This window comes from Protopterus annectens, chromosome 7.part0, assembly GCF_019279795.1.
Source record: "Protopterus annectens isolate FY-2018-M chromosome 7.part0, PAN1.0, whole genome shotgun sequence".
Taxonomy (NCBI): Eukaryota; Metazoa; Chordata; order Ceratodontiformes; family Protopteridae; genus Protopterus; species Protopterus annectens.
In genome coordinates this window covers 403,944,452-403,963,195 of record NC_056739.1, presented here as the reverse complement: position 1 = coordinate 403,963,195, position 18,744 = coordinate 403,944,452, and the positions used below count along the sequence as shown (strand labels likewise).

The 18,744-nt window shown below is 39.1% G+C and overlaps 1 protein-coding gene across 1 annotated transcript in view; it reads left to right on the top strand.

The window, feature by feature from the left end:
* LOC122805962 (zinc finger CCCH domain-containing protein 11A-like) overlaps positions 1–18,744 on the top strand; it is a 1,052,395-nt gene that overhangs the window by 706,462 nt on the left and 327,189 nt on the right. Inside the window, exon 18 of the mRNA XM_044076203.1 lies at positions 5,157–5,332. Within this exon, the coding sequence (XP_043932138.1) occupies positions 5,157–5,332 (176 nt within the window). The remainder of the gene's footprint in view (positions 1–5,156; positions 5,333–18,744) is intronic.

Sequence of the window (18,744 nt, the reverse complement as noted above, 5' to 3'; positions counted from 1 at the left end):
AATCACCCCCGCCCCCCCTTTGAACCAGCTGCTACAGCAGAGTTGAAATTCCTTTCTTGGAAAACAGCCTTACTTCTAGCCATCACTTCAGCAAGAAGAGTGTCTGAACTGCAGGCCTTCATGGCAGTGGAACCCTTCATTATCTTCCATGCGGACAGGGTTTCCCTCAGGACTAATCCATCCTTTATACCCAAGGTGGTGTCTAGTGTGGCACTAAACCAGTCCATTCATTTGCCTACTTTTTTCCCCCTAATCCTCAAAATAAAGGGGAAAGGATACTGCATTCTCTGGACGTGCACAGACAGCTTAGACTCTACTTGGACAGGACTAAGCCTCTCAGAAAATCTGACCAGCTGCTAGTTAGCTTTGCTGCAGGGGCAGAGGGGAAGGCCATTTCAAAGCAAACCATTTCCAAATTGATAGCCCATTGCATCTGTTTCTGCTACAAGCAACATGGAAAACCTACTCCACAGGGGATAAGATCACATTCCACCAGGGCTGCATCTACCTCTACGGCATTTCTCAGAGGAGTCCCTACCAGGGACATCCTGGAATCTGCTACCTAGAGCTCTGTACATTCTTTCACCAAGCATTACCACCTGCCTATCTTTTCTAAATCCAGAGCTGGATTTGCCACAGCAGTCTTACAGGGCCTGATTGCTAGTCCTAATGCTCTTTAACTACCTTCATCCTTCCCTACTTTGGGAATCAACCCAAATGTGATGACTGCAACAGTGAAACACAAAGAACTTTTTTTTAATTTTATTTTATTTTACATTTGTTGACCGGGCTAGTCTAGCTGGATACATGTCCATTTTCAGTAGAGGCCCGGGGAGAAAAGCTCCACAATATAAGAGGTAGTTAAACATAACATTCAAGGATAGAGTTATAGTTATTACATTCAAAGAGAAATCAGACATATATGTTATACAATTGTTTAAAAGAAGTACAATACTTATAATGAACTAGCATTAGTTGAGACCTTAGGATAGTGGGTTGGGTAGGGACTTTAGTGGGCCAGGAGAGTTTTAGTATTAGTCAGGATTAGAGCAAGGGCAGAGCCATTGGGACTTTAATAGGTCTTTGAGGTGTTTTTTGAATTGGTAAAGAGAGGTCATGTGTCTTAGGTTATTTGGGAGGGCATTCCAGGATTTGCCAATGGAATTTGCATAGAGTGCTTCAGCCTCAAGTTGTTAGACTTTGATGGTTTGAACTAGTAGGCTTTTGGATGACCTAAGGGATGTGAGGTTGGAGTAAAGGGGTAAGTATTTTTTTGTTCAGGTTTTTTTCTGGATGATTAATTATTTTAAATGCCTCAGTGAGTTGGTTGAGTTTTGAGAGTGTGGAGAGTTTCTACCATTTTCGAGGGTCCTTAGATTTTGGCAGTGATGGGTCCGATAGGGCATCCCTGTTATAAATCTGGCTATGTGGTTATAGATAGTAGACAGTTTGTTGAGTTCCTTCTTGTTGAGGAAGGAGAACTTAGTACAGTTGTGTACACTTACCATAGATGTTCGAGTGTATTCACTGTTAAAGTCCTTGTAAACCTCCCTCCAGCCCCCTGACTTCTCTTGACTTTTATCTTTCCTTCTTGTTTGACATATATTATATCATGTGTGTTTGCTTTTTGCTGGGGGTGTTCCATACCATATAATTGCTTCCTATTGTGGGGGCTACTGACATCTGGGGCAAGAAAAACTGATGTAATGCCGTCGGCTCCATGTTTTATACCCCTGACGACCTGACATCATGGAAGAAGTGACAGCATCCAACGCAGAAATCCGAAGACTCTGGTATTCAGGCTGGCTGAGGGCTACCTGCAGGCAGATAACCCAAATCTGATGACTACAACAGTGAATACACTCGAACATTTACATTTATGGTAAGTGTACGCAACTGTACTTTGAGTAACTTAATAACATTGGCCAAAAATGCACCTCCACTGTGAGTCTTTTGGCCATAGGTTTTGAAGGGCCATGTAGAAAAAGTCTTCCAAATGATTCTCTAACATTTGCAACAGAATTTCTTTGCTTCCTTTTGCCCATAATTTGTCAGAAACAGTGCAAATTTCATTCTGTGGGCATTCTTTGTTTTTGCATGGTATTTTGCTCTATCCTCACCCCCCCCCCCCTTTGAGGCAAGATATGTGCGTTGTTTGTGGAAATTCAAGTAACTGTGCTTATTGTCTGTCAGATGCATCACTGTAGTTTAACAAAGTGCAGTAGCTCATTAAATCAGGTTGGACAATCTTAAATTTACCCCTGCTGACCTCCACTTGCAAGAGGGGAGCAGTAACATAAGAAGAGTTCTTGTTTCCTGTGTAGATTGATGGTGTCATTGTGTGGGTTCTCACAAAGCTTTGTCACTTCTTTGCTTAAAGGCTACCTTTCAAGTTGACCATAACTAGTGTGTTCTGTACAACTGGGCTTGGCTGCTGCTGATGAAAATGTGTTTTCCTCTTTTGTCCAAGTGACAGGCTTGTGTTAAGTGAGTAGGATCATGACCTACACCCTGATGTTTACAGAGTTGTTGTAGTCAAGCCAGTCATGTAGACATCAGCCTGTGGCCGATACCCATAGATCAGGAGTAAATACTGTAACAGTGATCCTACAGTAATATCTTCTCTTATGGTTTCCCATATAACTGTATTACTTCAAGCACAGATTCTAAAGTATTAATTAAAAGCTAAACAGCTCTTCTGTCATTCCTGCCGAAAGTCTCAATTAGATTATGCAATCAGTCTGGCCTCTATATTGGATTCTAATTCTCATTTGGCTCTGCATTTCCGGATCCATTCTTCTTCTTCTCGTTTCTCTTTCGGCTTTTTCCCGGTTAGGGATCGCCACAGCGGATCACCTGTCCGCTCATGATTGGCAGTGGAGTTTTACAGTGTCGAGTTGCCAGCCTGGCACCCAACCTTCCACCGAAGCCACACACATGCACACACTCACGCCTAGGGCCAATTTAGAGTGTCCAATCCACCTGCAGCATGTCTTTGAGACATGGGAGGAAACCGGAGCACCCGGAGGAAACCCACGCAACCACAGGGAGGACTTGCAGACTCCGTACAGAAGGCACGCTAGCCGAGGATCGAACCAGAGAATCTATTGCTATGAGGAGGCAACGCTAACTGCTGTACCAGCGCAGCCTTTCCAAAAACACCTTGCCTTTTTTTGTCTCATTTTTGCCATATTTGATTCAAGCTTGATCTTGCAAAATTCCTTTCAGCTCTGTAGTAGCAGCTTCACTTGCTGCACATACCTTATTCACGGCTTCTATTTACTGGAGTCTGTTTTGCTTAACAGCCTACTGCAAGTTGAATTGGAGGTGTGCTGTCAGTCTAGCCTCTGTACTGAATTCTCATTTTTGTATGGCTGTATTTTTCATATTCTTTACTTTTACAACACATCTTGCATTTATTTTTATTTTACAGTATTTTATTCATGTTTTCTCTTGCATATGCTTCTGTTAGTGCTTTTAACTATGTACTAACAATTTACTTGTCCTGCACAAACTCACACCTTTTAATAAGTCATGTTTCTTCCCTCTAGTTTCGTCATGTGTTATGCCACAAATGATTATTTCATTAGAGAATCATGTAGCTCAAGGAATTCAGTCACTGGCTGTGTTCCTCAGCTCTGTGACATAACTGTTTGTAGTCTGTGTAGGACCTTGTGCTCTTATAAAGAACAAATGGCTTTTAAATACTAAATTCTTTCTAGGCTGGCAGGTAATTAGTGAAGTTTCATGTCAAGGTGTTTCTTTGTGTTCTGTAAGAAAAGTAAGTTAAAAACCTTTATGGCTTCTTCCCAAGCAGCATATTGAATATTTTTAGACTTTTCAACTAATCCACATGCATTGAAGAATCAATTGTATTTTTGGGATCCAAATCCTTACACCCAAGGCTCCTTCTTAAAGCACAAGTATTCTGTGAAAGAGCAGAACAGCCATATTTCCACTGAGAGTTATTCTTCTGTAATTCCAAACACAAAAAGTCTTTAAAACAGATATATTCTTTCACTTTTTTCAGACATATTTCTTCAGTTTTGAAAGACGTTTCTCCACTGCCGAACATACGGAGACAGTTGATGTAGTCTAAACTAATTTGAGATCTGTATTCACACTGATTTATGCAGAACTTGTGTATGGTTCGGCATGCCATAGAAATCACAGACGCTAGATCATTTGTATGTATAGCTATAAACCTCAAAAGACCATGGCTGCCTACATGTTGTAGATACTTTAACCAAACCTGCATGCTCTAAAGGTGACAGCTTCAGTGCTCTTGTTCTGGTAACAGCAAGATTCAGAAAACTTTTTGAAAAGATTTATTATATACAAGTGACGCCTCCAGGTGCATCTGCATTTAATTCCTACTGATGCATGTAGGCATCAAATATTGCTTGTTTATATTTGTATCAGTAATTCCAAAACCATGCTATGTACCAGGTTTTAAAATATTTCATTTTAAAGCTTACACAGTGACAAACTCAACTGCATTAATATTTGATCTCTGTCTAGTGCAGGTAAATAGAGATTAACTGTTGTTTTTATGATATTTATTTATATAGATGTAATTTTCACATTTTTTTAAATATTGCAACAACCAAGTAACACAGACAGAACTCCTTAGCCTCATGTAAAAGCTCTCAGGTAGATGAATAAAATGCTGTTGACAGTATGTATGTAACTTGAGTGGTTGCTGAGATAGTGTAAGTTGTTTACAAAATATTACCAATGTAATAGTTACTGTGTTTAGTGTGACTTATAAAATTTGGTTTAAGCCCTAGAACCTAAAGAATACTACCAGTATAAAAATAGTTTGTACTGAAGAGTTTGCCATTTACACTTATTTCATAACCCCTGTGGTTCCAGAAATATGAACTATTATTTGAAATGTGAGGACATAATCTGATTCTGTCAAAGGGCTTAGGCTCCGCCCATTGGAAGTTGCATTGCAAACTTCCTGAGCTCCATTGGAGTGAATGAGCTAACCATTGGTAGGAAATGGTTTTGACAACAGGTCTATGCAACTCTATTGATTGCAGTGCAGATATATTTTGTACTTTAAAAATTTCATGGCTGTAACAGTGAAACTTATTTTATTGTGAGATGCTTTTTTGCTTATCGTCTTTTGTTTTGATTTTATTCTCTAGAGAGACCCAAAGTAAATGTGAAGCCTTCAGTAGTGAACACTGTGCCTGCATTAACTCTGGATCGGAAACGTAAACAGCCAGCCAGTCAGCCATCGGCCATTGCAACAGTTAAACCACTGAAGAGCAACAGAATAGACAACATGGAAGAAGATCCATCATCCCAAACTACAGCACATGTAAGGAACTTTTGTAATGTCCAGTCTCATATGTTTAAAAACTCAATCTTAATACTTCAGTATTAAAGAAGAGTTTGAAAAGCAACTCCAACTCTGGTTTTGAATTTGAGCGCCTGTTGCATTTAAGTGTCAGTTTAGGGCTGTCTGCTTTCTCTTTCAGCTACTGACTCATTAGAAGTTGTGTCACTATTGTGATAGTGTATTCTTCTATTTTAAAGATGTTCCATATGTCCTTCATAGATGGTAAGTTTTGAGTTCATCATTAAAGTTAAAAGCCACATGTCTACATCCTGACCCCTCTTTCCATATTGGCACCCATTTCTTGGTTTTTGATGCTTATTGTTTAAATACTGTAGGAGTACCAATGTTAAATGCCTTCTTTCTACAGAGAAGTTGTTTTTAGCTCTTGGAAAAAGCTTTTGTAAAGTCTTAATATGAATGTGTTCTACAGTGTACTTTGTTCATATTTGTACATAGGTCTGTATGCGTTTACTAGCCTAATGACCACAAGGGCCTTTTTAAGCCTAACCTTGTATCCCAATAAGATCTGGTACCTTTGATAAGTGCAAGCAGGGGCTTGGAAAAATGAAACATTTACAAGCAGGGGCCTGGGAGATGAACTATTTACAGTCTGCCTGTGACCATTAAAGACATAGGTGCCAAACCAGGGATAAATTTCCTGTTCCCCAACCAATTGTCCAAGTTGCACTTAAATTGGGTTAGGGAGGAACTCTGCTTCACATGGATGGGGAGCCTGTTCCAGAGACAGGGTAGTCTGTGGGACACATACTGGTCTCTCCAGCAGGCCCAATTTTTATCACAGGCAAGGTGTAAGGTTTTAGGATGGGTAATTCTGGTGGTTTGTTTTGTGAATATGTAGGAGGTCCATCAGAATGGGGTCTGACAATGCCTTTTATGCCAGGCATAGATCTTCCCTCAACAGCTTGCAGAGGAGATGTTACTCATGCCCTGTATTCTTTTAGTGAGGAACCTCTGTGGGTGTTACAATTGTTGGATATTGCCTGGTAAAGTACTTACCAAGAGGGCCTCAATGATAGGCCTGTTGAATACAGTTGAACAATGACTTCCTTGGACCTATATGCCATACCTTTGTTTATAAGTGGCGCAACATAGAATTATTTCCTCAGTACTGTAGACACGTGATGGTCAAAGACTAAATTACTGTCTGTGTGTGTCCCCAAGTCCCAGATGGCTGGGTCAGCTCTTAGGGGTCTGTTGTCAATATGGTAGATGTTCTTTGTGTTTCACTGTTGCAGTCATTACATTTGGGTAATCTGCTGGCAGGTTGCCCTCAGTTGGCCTGAATAACAAAGTCTTGGGTCCTGTGTTGGTTGCTGCCTCCTCTTCAATGACATCAGGTCGTCAGGGGAATAAAACATGCAGCCGACGCCATTTTATTGTCTTTCTTGCCGTGCAGTGCCCGAAGCAGAAGCAGTCGGCCTACTCCTGAAATTTTTGCATTCGCGTTTCAGAACCAAAGTCTTCAACCTAAAGCTAAGTACCCCGTTGGGGAAACATTTTCTTGCTCCTTACTGATGTCAGTAAAAGTTAATAATTGCATTACTTGTGGGAAGCAAATACTTCATAAGGATTTTCATTTGTACTGTATTCCTTGCCTAGGCCCAGATCATAACGTGCCTTGCTGTCGGTTTTGTGCTAGATTTAACCAACGCACTGTTAAGCATTGGTATAGTTTTGCTTCTGAATATTTTGTATCAAGATTTAATTATCCTGAAATGTCATCGGTTACCAATCCGACTACCGGAGTTCACAAAAAACGCAAAGAAAAAGACAGAGACAGACTGTCGAGGTCCAAAACTGACGGCGAAGCTTCTCCTAAGCCAGTCGCCGGTTCGCTAGTACTCAGTGAGGCGCTTTCGCATCCCCTGATACCCACTACTTTTGAGTCGCAGGCCTCTACCGAGACCCATTTGGAGTCTGGTATGCCGCGAGTTTCTTGAACCTGCGGATGTCTCTCCCTTGGATGGGTCCAGAGCTGCTGAGCAGGCACCGGCTTCTGAGGGTGTTTTCAGACCTCAACATTTTTATATTAAACTGATGCCAGTCTCAAAAACAAGGTCAAAAACATCTTCTATGTCTAAAAAAACGACGCATGAACTACGTGCACAGGCCCCTATGCCTAAAAAACAGATGGTCAAAATGGCTGGGGACTTAATTACCTTGGTCAGGGGTTTCCACCCCCCCCCCCCTTGCTAAGAGGCCTAGGCAAGGCACTGATTATGAATCTTCAGATCAGGTTTCCATTTCTTCTGATTCCTCTTCTGATCAGGAATTTTCTATTCCACCCATGAGGATTCTGATGCAGAGGAATCCATCCCATCTGCATCTCCTCCTGAGGATTATTCTTTTGGAGAGACTTTGCATACTTTAAGGGAATAGTTTCACTGGGAGAGTCAGGACTTCTCTGATTCAAAAAAGAGGTTTAGGGATTTCCTTCTTCCTCAGCATAGGCCTTTGGCTATACCCCCTGTATTAGATATTGTTGATGTGTTTTCGGAATCAAGCATGGCTCCTGATTCCCTACCTCCGGCTCCTAGTAAGCCAGACAGATATTACAGGGTTCCTGACTCCCACAAATTGCTATTCAAAAATCCTGCTGCTGATCCAGAGACTATTTCTCAGGGTCCCAAGGATGTAAAGGCCTCTACAGCCAAAAATCCTACCCCTTCTGATAGAGATTCCAGGGCGCTGGATAGATGGGGAAAGAAGGTTTATACGTCTGCTACCTTGGCAATCAGAGCCTTAAACTGCCAGTTTCATATGCTTAAATATCAACAGCATGTTATGGGCATACTGAAACAGAAAATGATGATGATTTCTGATTGTGTGGAAAATAGTTACAGGAATTATTGCCTGCAGCAGAACAAGTTGGAAAGCATACTTTGCAATGTAGTTTTGATTCCTTGGAGTCCTCTTGGAGGGCCGCAGTTACTGGGTCTGTGATTAGAAGGCATGCCTGGCTCAAGGAGCAAAATCTGCCTGATCATGTTAAAGCTAAATTGTTGGATGCTCCCTTGCAGCAAGATACTATGTTTGGTAATAAGGTAGAAGAGGTTTTAAAGAAAATGGAAGATAAAGCTAAATCTATGCAAACTGTAAAATATTTCTTGCAAGTGCAGCCACCCAGGTTTAGTAGGCACTGGCCTACTAAAAATTGGTCCTTTCCTATGTCTAACAGAGCCACTCAAGGCAAATCCAGGCGCTCAAAAGGCTCAAGATACCAATCACAGGGTTCTTACAAGTCAAAGCAATGGGGTGCCTCCACCTCCAAATCTGGAGGAAACAAAGCACAACCCTATAGCAAGCAGTCTCAATGACTTTTCCTCTACCATCACCAAGCACTTATCTTTTGGCAGCCCCCTGGGAGGGGGTAACTAGCACTTCATGCTCAAAATTGGCAGTTAATTACCCAGGACAAGTGGGTATTGAACATAGTATCCCAGGTGTACAGATTTCATTTCCATACTTTGCCAATTCCAGACGGATGGCCAGATCTGCCACAAAATCAATGGGCAGAGACTCAGAAACAAATTATGTCCCTCATGGATATGGGGGCTATTCAGCCAGTACCAGAAAAGGAAAAAGGACACGTTTTTTTATTCAAGACTTTTCCTGGTACCCAGAAAAGACAATTCTTGGCATCCAATACTGGACTTATCGATTTTGAACACATACCTGGACATACTGCCTATGCTGGGCAGGAACGCTTGGTTAGTGACTCTAGACTTAAGAGAGGCATACCTGCACCCAATAAGGGAATCATGCAGAAGATACCTCCGTTTCAAGGCAGGTTTTTTGCATTACCAATTCTCTGCACTGCCCTTTGGCTTATCTACTACGCCCAGGGTCTTTACAAAGTGCCTGGCACTAGTAATTGCATTCTGCAGACAAAGAAGCCTACAAATTTACCCTTATCTGGACGACTGGTCTCATTCAAGCAGAGGACAAGGACACTCTTCTTCAACATCTGGCATTTGTAAAAAAGCTTCTAACATGCCCAGGGTACATAATAAATGAAAAGAAATCCCAACTGGTACCCTCTCAAATAATTACATTCCTGGGTGCAAGCTTGAATACAACTGCCCAGATGGCTTACCTTACGCCAGACAAACAAAGGCAACTGACTATATATTTCAAACAAATGGCAACAAAAACCCAGTTATCTGCAAGATAAATTCTGCAGGCTTTGGGGTTCATGGCATCCTGCATTCTACTAATTCCATATACGAGACTACATATGAGGAAACTTTAGTGGTACCTAAAAAGTTTATGGAGCCAACATTGTCACAGTGTGGAAACGATTCCTCTCACTCCCTGCCTACAACAGGAGTTTCTTTGGTGGGCAGAGACATGTCACCAAAACAAGGGACTGTCATTCACTCTACCCCCTGCTACCCAAACCCTAACTGCAGACGCATCAGACTATGCTTGGGGGGCCCACCTGGCAGGGAGATACTTTCAGGGCAAATGGAGCCCAAAACAAATACATCTGCATATCAACCAGAAAGAGATGCTGGCTGTTCAGAATGCTCTGACAGCCTTCAAGGACTTACTTCATCCAGGACAACTACTGATAAAGACGGACAACACCACGGTTATGTGGTACATAAACAAGCAGGGGGGTACGCATTCCTACTCCCTTTGCAGACTAGCCATGGCATTGTGGAACACAGCTTTGACTTACCAAATACATCTTCAAGCTCAATTCCTGCCAGGAAAACAAAATACTCTGGCAGACGACCTAAGCAGAAATCTTATGGACCCGCACGAATGGAAACTGGACCCACAAATCTTCAGCATGTTAACACAGAAATGAGGGAGCCCAGACATAGATCTATTTGCCTCTCCCCAAAATTATCAGTTGGACAAATTCTGCACAAGAACTCATCACAAAAAAAAAACATGGAAAGTGGATGCCATGTCCTTCAGTTGGAAAAACCTATAGGTCTATGCCTTTCCCCCTCTGCCTCTTCTCTCCAAGGTCTTACTAAAAGTCAAACAGGAAAAACCAAGAATGATCCTAGTTGCTTCGGACTTGCCTTGCCAACACTGGTACCCACTTCTAAGGAATATGTCTCAACTTCCCCCTTGGTACTTGCCTCAGATACCTCATCTACTGTCTCAGCAGAACAATCAAATTCTGCACACTCAGCTCCAAACTCTGAACCTTGCAGCATGACTGATCATTTAATTATTCAAACAACACCTCTCAGTAAATCTGTGATGGATGTTATTTTGGAAGCCAGAAGGCCTAGTACTAGAAAATCTTATACTGATAAATGGAAGAGATTCTGTGCTTGGTGCCAAGCACAAGGAACAGACACAGCAAAGCCCAATATTCCTCAGATTTTACAATATTTGACTGAGATGCTTGACAAGGGCATATCTTTTTCTTCAATAAAAATACATGCCTCTGCCATCTCGGCTCATTACAACACAAAGCCCTCCCCTCTTTTCACATCCTCTGCTTAAACAGTATCTTAAAGGGGCCAAAAATGTAATGCCTCCCAGAAGATTACCAACATGGGACCTCAATTTTGTGCTGGAAAAACTCACCCTGCCTCCTTTTGAACCAGTAGCTACTGCGGATATAAAATTTCTATCTTGGAAAACAGCTTTTCTCTTGGCAGTCACTTCAGCAAGAAGGGTTTCAGAACTACAGGCTCTCATGGCTGTGGAGCCTTTTATTATTTTTTACCTGGACAGGGTGTCCCTCAGGACCAATCCTTCTTTTATGCCTAAAGTGGTATCCAGTGTGGCTCTTAACCAGACAATTCACCTGCCAACTTTTTACCCAAATCCGGAGAACAAGGGGGAGCGGATTCTGCATTCATTGGACATACACAGATAGCTAAGATTCTACTTAAACAGGACCAAATGTCTAAGAAAGTCTGAGAAACTACTTGTAGCATTTGCTGCAGGGTCAGAGGAGAAGGCTATATCAAAGCAGACTATTTCTAAGTGGATAAGCCACTGCATTTGTTTCTGCTACTTGCACCATGGTAAACCTGTGCCCAAGGGGATCAGGTCTCATTCCACCAGGGCTGCCTCTACCTCAACAGCTTTTCTCAGAGGGGTTCCAACCAAAGACATTCTAGAGGCTGCTACTTGGAGCTCTGTTCATACCTTCACAAAGCATTATAATTTGCCTCTCTTCTCCATATCCAGAGCAGGATTTGCCACTGCAGTTCTGCAGAGCCTTATAGCTGCTCCTAATGCTGTTTAGTTCCATCCTCCCATCCATAGCTTTGGGAATCTACCCAAATGTAATGACTGCAACAGTGAAACATGAAGAACATCGTACAGTTGTGTACATAAATGTAGATGTTCGAGTGCATTCAGTGTTGCAGTCCGGGTTACCCACCCGCCATCCCCCTTTTCTATACCTTTTCTTTCCTTCACTATATACTAAAGCCTTTGTGGTGTATTTGCTGTTAGATGAAGGTAAAGTTTATGTTGCTAAAAGTGCATTTACATATATTTTTGTTTATTTATATAATTGCTCCCCATTTGGGGGGCACCTGACATCTGGGGCAAGAAAAACTGAATAAAATGGTATCGGCTGCATGTTTTATACCCCTGACGACCTGACGTCATGGAACAGGAGACAGCAACTGACACAGGACCCAAGACTTTGTTATTTAGGACGACTAAGGGCAACCTGCCAGCAGATTACCCCAAATGTAATGACTGCAACAGTGAATATACTCTTAACATCTACATTTATGGTAAGTGTACACAACTGTACTTTACTGTTGCTCATCCCTCTGTAACATAGATGACATACAGGCAGGGGAGTTTGTTTAGATGCTTTATTAAATAGAAACACATCAGGATAGATAGCAGCATCATAAAATATAAATGAACTGATTAACAGACAGAACGTACAGACATACATGCTTACACCTCAACAACTTACTGCAAAATGGCAGTCTGACTCGCACGTGCTCAGTATTTATGCATTTGTGCAAGTTGGGCATATGGGCTTCATCAGAACAACTGACACAATTCACTATCACTGTCATTTAAGTAAACGATTTGGCGCCAAATGCCGTTTTGTTTGAAAAAAATGCTTAAAGGAGCCATCTTGCAGTAATGCGCTGTTGTCAGTGACACTTAAAACTTTACATCAAAGAATTAATATCTACATAAAAACATACATTAGTGCTTATGTAAAACAATTACAACCTAAATAACTTACATGTTGGTACTATATAAAAAATATATGAAACTTTCGTTTAAAAATACAATAATTAAAAAACAATCTTATTCCCCCTTCTGTACATATATGTATTACTGAATTAATGCATTCTTGTAATAAGTAGAAAATGTACAATAAGTGTGTATAACATATTATGTACAGAAAATATATAAATAAATAATTCTGTGAATAATAATTATATGGACATTTTTTTATGAACGAAGTATTAAATGGAAAATTGTTATGAACAAAGTGTTGAAATTATTAAAAATATCCTTTCTAAAAAGACCTTCAGTTAGCAGCAGCTGAGACAAAAAATGAAAAACTAAGATAAAAAAAACATAGATAAGAAACACTAACTAACCTATAGTGGGATAAGTTAACCTAAGAACCAAGAAATGTAATCCCTTACACATTACAACCTTCTTTTCAATATAGGTTTAGTGGGTATATGATCATTGAGACCTGGTAACGTTGATGCATCTGTGTACAGTTGCCACCAAACTTCTTTATATCCAAGTGTGGCCTTAATATCCCCTCCCCTGGGATCTAATTTAACATTTTCTAAAATTGCAAACCTAAACTTATGTGTATTACCACACTTTTCAATGTGCCTATATAGGGCATTATTCACATCTTTCTTACTAATACTATAGATGTGGTCATAAATACGTTTTTTCAAAAATCTTTCTGTTTTTCCTATGTAGTACCCTGTGCATGCCATGCACTTGGCCATGTATACCACGTACTTAGAATTACAATTACCCTGCCTGAATCTGATGTGTGTTTTATTAATATTATCTAATATTAATTTCAAGTTCTCCATAATATAAGCACATTGATTACATCTTCCACATTTTTTAGTATGTTTTACCATTTCCTGGGACATACCCTCAGTTTTGTGTTCTAAATAATTCTTCAAGTTGTTACCCATCATGTGCACAAACAGAGATCTACTACCTACTATGTCTTTAATGTCTTGGTCAATAAGCAATACATTCCAATTCTCAGTTAAAATGTTCTTAATTTTGTTGACATGGGGTCTGTACTCCAAAATACAAGCCCGTTGGTAAATCTCCCCCTTAATCGGTCCAGATCTAAGAAAACTTCCAACCCTATTCTCTCTTTGTTTATTACCCAAAAGGGGTGGATATTTTTTACCCCATTCGTCGATAATGTAGGACTTGACGTCTGTCATCATCTTAGTGCTATATCCTCTCTCTTGAAAAAGACTATTAATAAACTTTATTTCTTTCACCATATTTGTATAATCAGATGTCTTACAGGCTGCTCTAATACATTGTCCCTTGTAAATGTTGTACAGCAATTTCCTAGGGTGGTTACTCATATATTCCAAATACCCATTTGAAAAAGTTTTTTTTTTTATGTATACATGATTGAAAACCGTAGTTTCCTTTAAATTTATAAGTGTCTAAATATGCTAATCCTAACCTATTACTGGAATGGGTAAATCTTAAAAACTCACTGTTGTGATTCAAATAGTGTAAGAACGTGTCTAAACGATCTGAACTACCATCCCATAGAATGTATATATCATCCAAAAACCGTGAGTAATATTTTACATGCTGAAAATAGTCACTATTAAATAATTTGGGTTCTTCCCAATCAAGCATAACCAGGTTGGCAAAGATGGGGGCACATATAGTATTAGACACAGTAAACTTTGACCTACCATCCTGAGGGATGAAGTATATTCCCACTACACATTTTCATCTAGTTGATTATTTGAGTGAAATTAAATTGTTTATGAGGAAAATTAATCTAGCTATTTTTTTTAAAGATAGGGTAAGTACTGCCAATGAACATATTTCTAGTGGTCGAAATATGTTTAAGAAGAAAAGTACTTTTGTACCTCCTACGCACACTAGTGTAGCTACATTTGAAAAACTGACTACCAAAGAGGAGTATAAGTTTCAAAATACACTTAGATCTCATAATAACAACAGTAAACTTTAAACTCTAATGAATTAAACACCTTAAAAAAGTTAGGGAAGACTCTACAATACGAGTTATGAAGCCAGATAAAGGGGGAGGTGTGTGCCCCCATCTTTGCCAACCTGATTATGCTTGATTGGGAAGAATCCAAATTATTTAATAGTGACTATTTTCAGCATGTAAAATATTACTCATGGTTTTTGGATGACATATACATTCTATGGGATAAGTAGTTCAGATCGTTTAGACACTTTCTTACACTATTTGAATCACAGAAGTGAATTTTTAAAATTTACCCATTCCAGTAATAGGTTAGGATTAGCATATTTAGACACTTATATATTTAAAGGAAACAATGGTTTTCAATCACTTATACATAGAAAAAACACTTTTTCAAATGGTTATGGGTATTTGGAATATACGAGTAACCACCCTAGGAAATTGCTGTACAATATTTACAAGGGACAGTGTATTAGAGCAGCCCGTATGACATCTGATTATACAGATATGGTGAAAGAAATAAAGTTTATTACTAGTCTTTTTCAAGAGAGAGGATATAGCACTAAGATGATGACAGACGTAAAGTCCTACATTATCGACGAATGGGGCAAAAAATATCCACCCCTTTTGGGTATTAAACAAAGGGAGAATAGGGTTGGAAGTTTTCATAGATCTGGACCGATTAAGGGGAGATTACCAAACGGCTTGTATTTTCTCATGTCAACAAAATTAAGAACATTTTAACTGAGAATTTGAATGTATTGCTTATTGACCAAGACATTAAAGACATAGTAGGTAGTAGACCTCTGTTTCTGTATAAGATGTGTAACAACTTGAAGAATTATTTAGAACACAAAACTGAGGGTATGTCCCAGTAAATGGTAAAACATACTAAAAAATGTGGAAGATGTAATCAATGTGCTTATATTATAGAGGACTCGAAATTAATATTAGATAATATTAATAAAACACATATCAGATTCAAGCAGGGTAATTGTAATTATATGGCCAAGTGCATGGTATGCACAGGGTACTACATAGGAAAAACAGAAAGATTTTTGAAAAAACGTATTTATGACCACATCTATAGTATTAGTAAGAAAGATGTGAATAATGCCCTATATAGGCACATTGAAAAGTGTGGTAATACATACAAGTTTAGGTTTGCAATTTTAGAAAATGTCAAATTAGATCCCAGGGGAGAGGACATTATTTATTTATTTATTTTACATTTGTTGACCGGGCTAGTCTAACTGGATATATGTCCATTTTCAGTAGAGGCCCGGGGAGAAAAGCTCCAGGAAATAACATACAATGTAAGAAAAAGCATTGAGACAGTCATATGCGAAGACATCAAAAACAGTTTAAACAGCTATAATTATAACAGACAGTTATATTATAAATTCTATGTAAAAATATAGAAGAATAAAAAAAAATTTTTTTTTTTTTTTTTTTAACAAACATTAAGGCCACACTTGGATGCAAAGAAGTTTGGTGGCAACTGTACACAGATGCATCAATGTTACCAGGTCTCAACGATCATATACCCATCAAACCTATATTGAAAAGAAGGTTGTAATGTGTAAGGGATTATATTTTTTGGTTGTTAGGTTAACTTATCCCTCTATAGGTTAGTTAGTGTTTCTTATCTTTGTTTTTTTATCTTAGTTTTTCATTTTTTGTCTCAGCTGCTGCTAACTGAAGGTCTTTTTAGAAAGGATATTTTTAATAATTTCAGCACTTTGTTCATAAAAATTTTCCATTTAATACTTCGTTCATAAACTTTTTTCCATATTATTATTCACAGAATTATTATTTATTTATATATTTTCTGTACATAATATGTTATACACACTTATTGTACATTTTCAACTTATTACAAGAATGCATTAATTCAGTAATACATATATGTACAGAAGGCGGAATAAGATTGTTTTTTAATTGTATTTTTAAACAAAAGTTTCATATATTTTTTATATAGTACCAACATGTAAGTTATTTAGGTTGTAATTGTTTTACATAAGCACTAATGTATGTTTTCATATAGATATTAATTCTTTGATGTGATGTTTTTTTTTTCAAACAAAACGGCATTTGGCGCCAAATAGTTTATTTAAGTGATAGTGAATTGTATGTCAGTTGTTCTGATGAAGCCCATATGGAACGGGTGAAAACGCTTAACCTTCATTCTTATTACATTTGTACTTTATATTAACGTTTGTCACTTTTTTTTTTTTTTTTTTGGGAAGCTTCGTCTCCGGGTATTTGTGGCAGTCAGTGTTTAGCATTCTTGACCACAGACAATAACAGGTTGTAGCGTCTCCCAGCAGAGTACCATGAAAGCATTACTGAGCCTTCAGTCTGAATTTCTTCACCACCATAAGAAACAAGCTTTTCATACTTTGCCAAATCAAACCTTTCACCATTACACACTCTAGTAAATGTTTCAGCTGACATAACATTGCACTTGGAACCTGTGTCAGCTTTATCTGAACAGTACAGAGGACTTCATTCTTTGCCCATAAATCTACTGCATGAAGCACTGACACACCACCAACATAAAGAGTAGGGCTGTAGCTTTCTAATTGGTCAACTCGTTTCTTGAAATGTTCCCTTTTAATAAAAGAATATGTACCTTTTGATTTACAAAACCTCTTGAAATGATGCCACTTATTGCTGTTGTGGCATTGCTGACCAAAAGCTAAACATTTTTCCTTTTTAGACTCATGATTTCTACCACAGTTACAACAGTTGACAATGAAACTAGGTTGAGGGCACATGCTTTGAGTTTGCTGACTCTCTGTTATGATTCACTGAGACTGTGCAAACTCTGGAATTAGCTGGAAAGCTACGAGGTTTCCCAGTTGGTGCTGCAGGGGCTACAGTTGCTGCTAAGTGCTTAGGCCTGTTTCTTTTAACCATGTGCTGCATACTATCACATGAGCTCTAGAAGTTACTGGAAGCATGCATTTCTCATTTTTAAGCATATTAGTGTGCTTTTCTGTAAGCTCGTATATCTGACAAATCTCAATAGCCTTATTCAAAGTTAAATCACTGTCATGAAGCAACCTTTCTCACGGCATCATCTTTAATACGACATACAAGTCTGTCTTTTATCAACCCATCCCTTAAATCACAAAATCTGCACGTTTTAGCCTTGTTTCTCAAATGCTGCAAAAGTTTCACCAGACTTTTGATGATCCCTTGTATAAAGTAAGTGCCTTTCCATAGTAACATTTGTCTAGGGTTTACACATTTCTCTAAATTTATGATCTGATGATGTTAATCTTCATTCACTCCTTACTGATGGGTGTTGGTTCCGTCCTCGATACCGAGTCAGCCGTTGCACCAACCTTGTGCCAGCCAAAAAAACTGTCGAGCTAAGCTTACCCCATAGTGCCCCCTCTCTATCACCTCAGATTTCGTTTACCATGTATTGCATCAAGACGTGTCAAGCCAGCTCTCAAGCTGTCATTAGATTTATTATACTTTCTTTAAATATTTCTTCCCTAACTTTGGTTGTTTCAAGTTGTTTGTTGTTGTTTAGAGTTTGCTACCCTTGTTTATCTGTTTGAGTGCCCTTTTCCCTTCCTTTACCAAGGTTTTTGGTATTCTGTGTACCATTGCTGGTACAGGCCTTCCCTTACCTCTGACGTAACAGTTATTACCATTGTTGGTACTCCCCCCACCTCTCGCTTTTCTCCTTTCTGCCCTTATCTTCTGACTAATACAAAAAAAAAAGGCCCCCCATCTATTTCTTGACTTTGTGAGTGTGTGTCGTGTATTTGCTCAGACATTTACTTGTAGGATAAGTTCCGCCTTTCTTGTGTGTAACTATGGCTGAAAAGAAGGGAACTTCTGGTTTTAAGCAGTGAGATCAGTATAAGAGGAAAATGCCTAACTAGGGTACTCATTTGTCTTGTGTATACTGTATAGGGGTGCCGCATCTAAAGGTTCAGCCCCCTTGTGACATATGTAAGGGTTTTAGTTCCCGTACTTTAATGGAAAGGAAGAACAAACTAATTCTTAAAGGTCTCCTAAAGACGTCCTTTTCAGAGGCTGTTTCTGAGATGGAGGGCTCAACCTCTCCAAAGAAGGAACACAAGAAGAGAAGCCATTCTCTCCCTGCTTCTCCTCATACTAGTGAATCAAAGTCGACAATGGAACCAAAGGCAAAACTTCCAAAATTGGCACCAACAATATCAGCACTGGG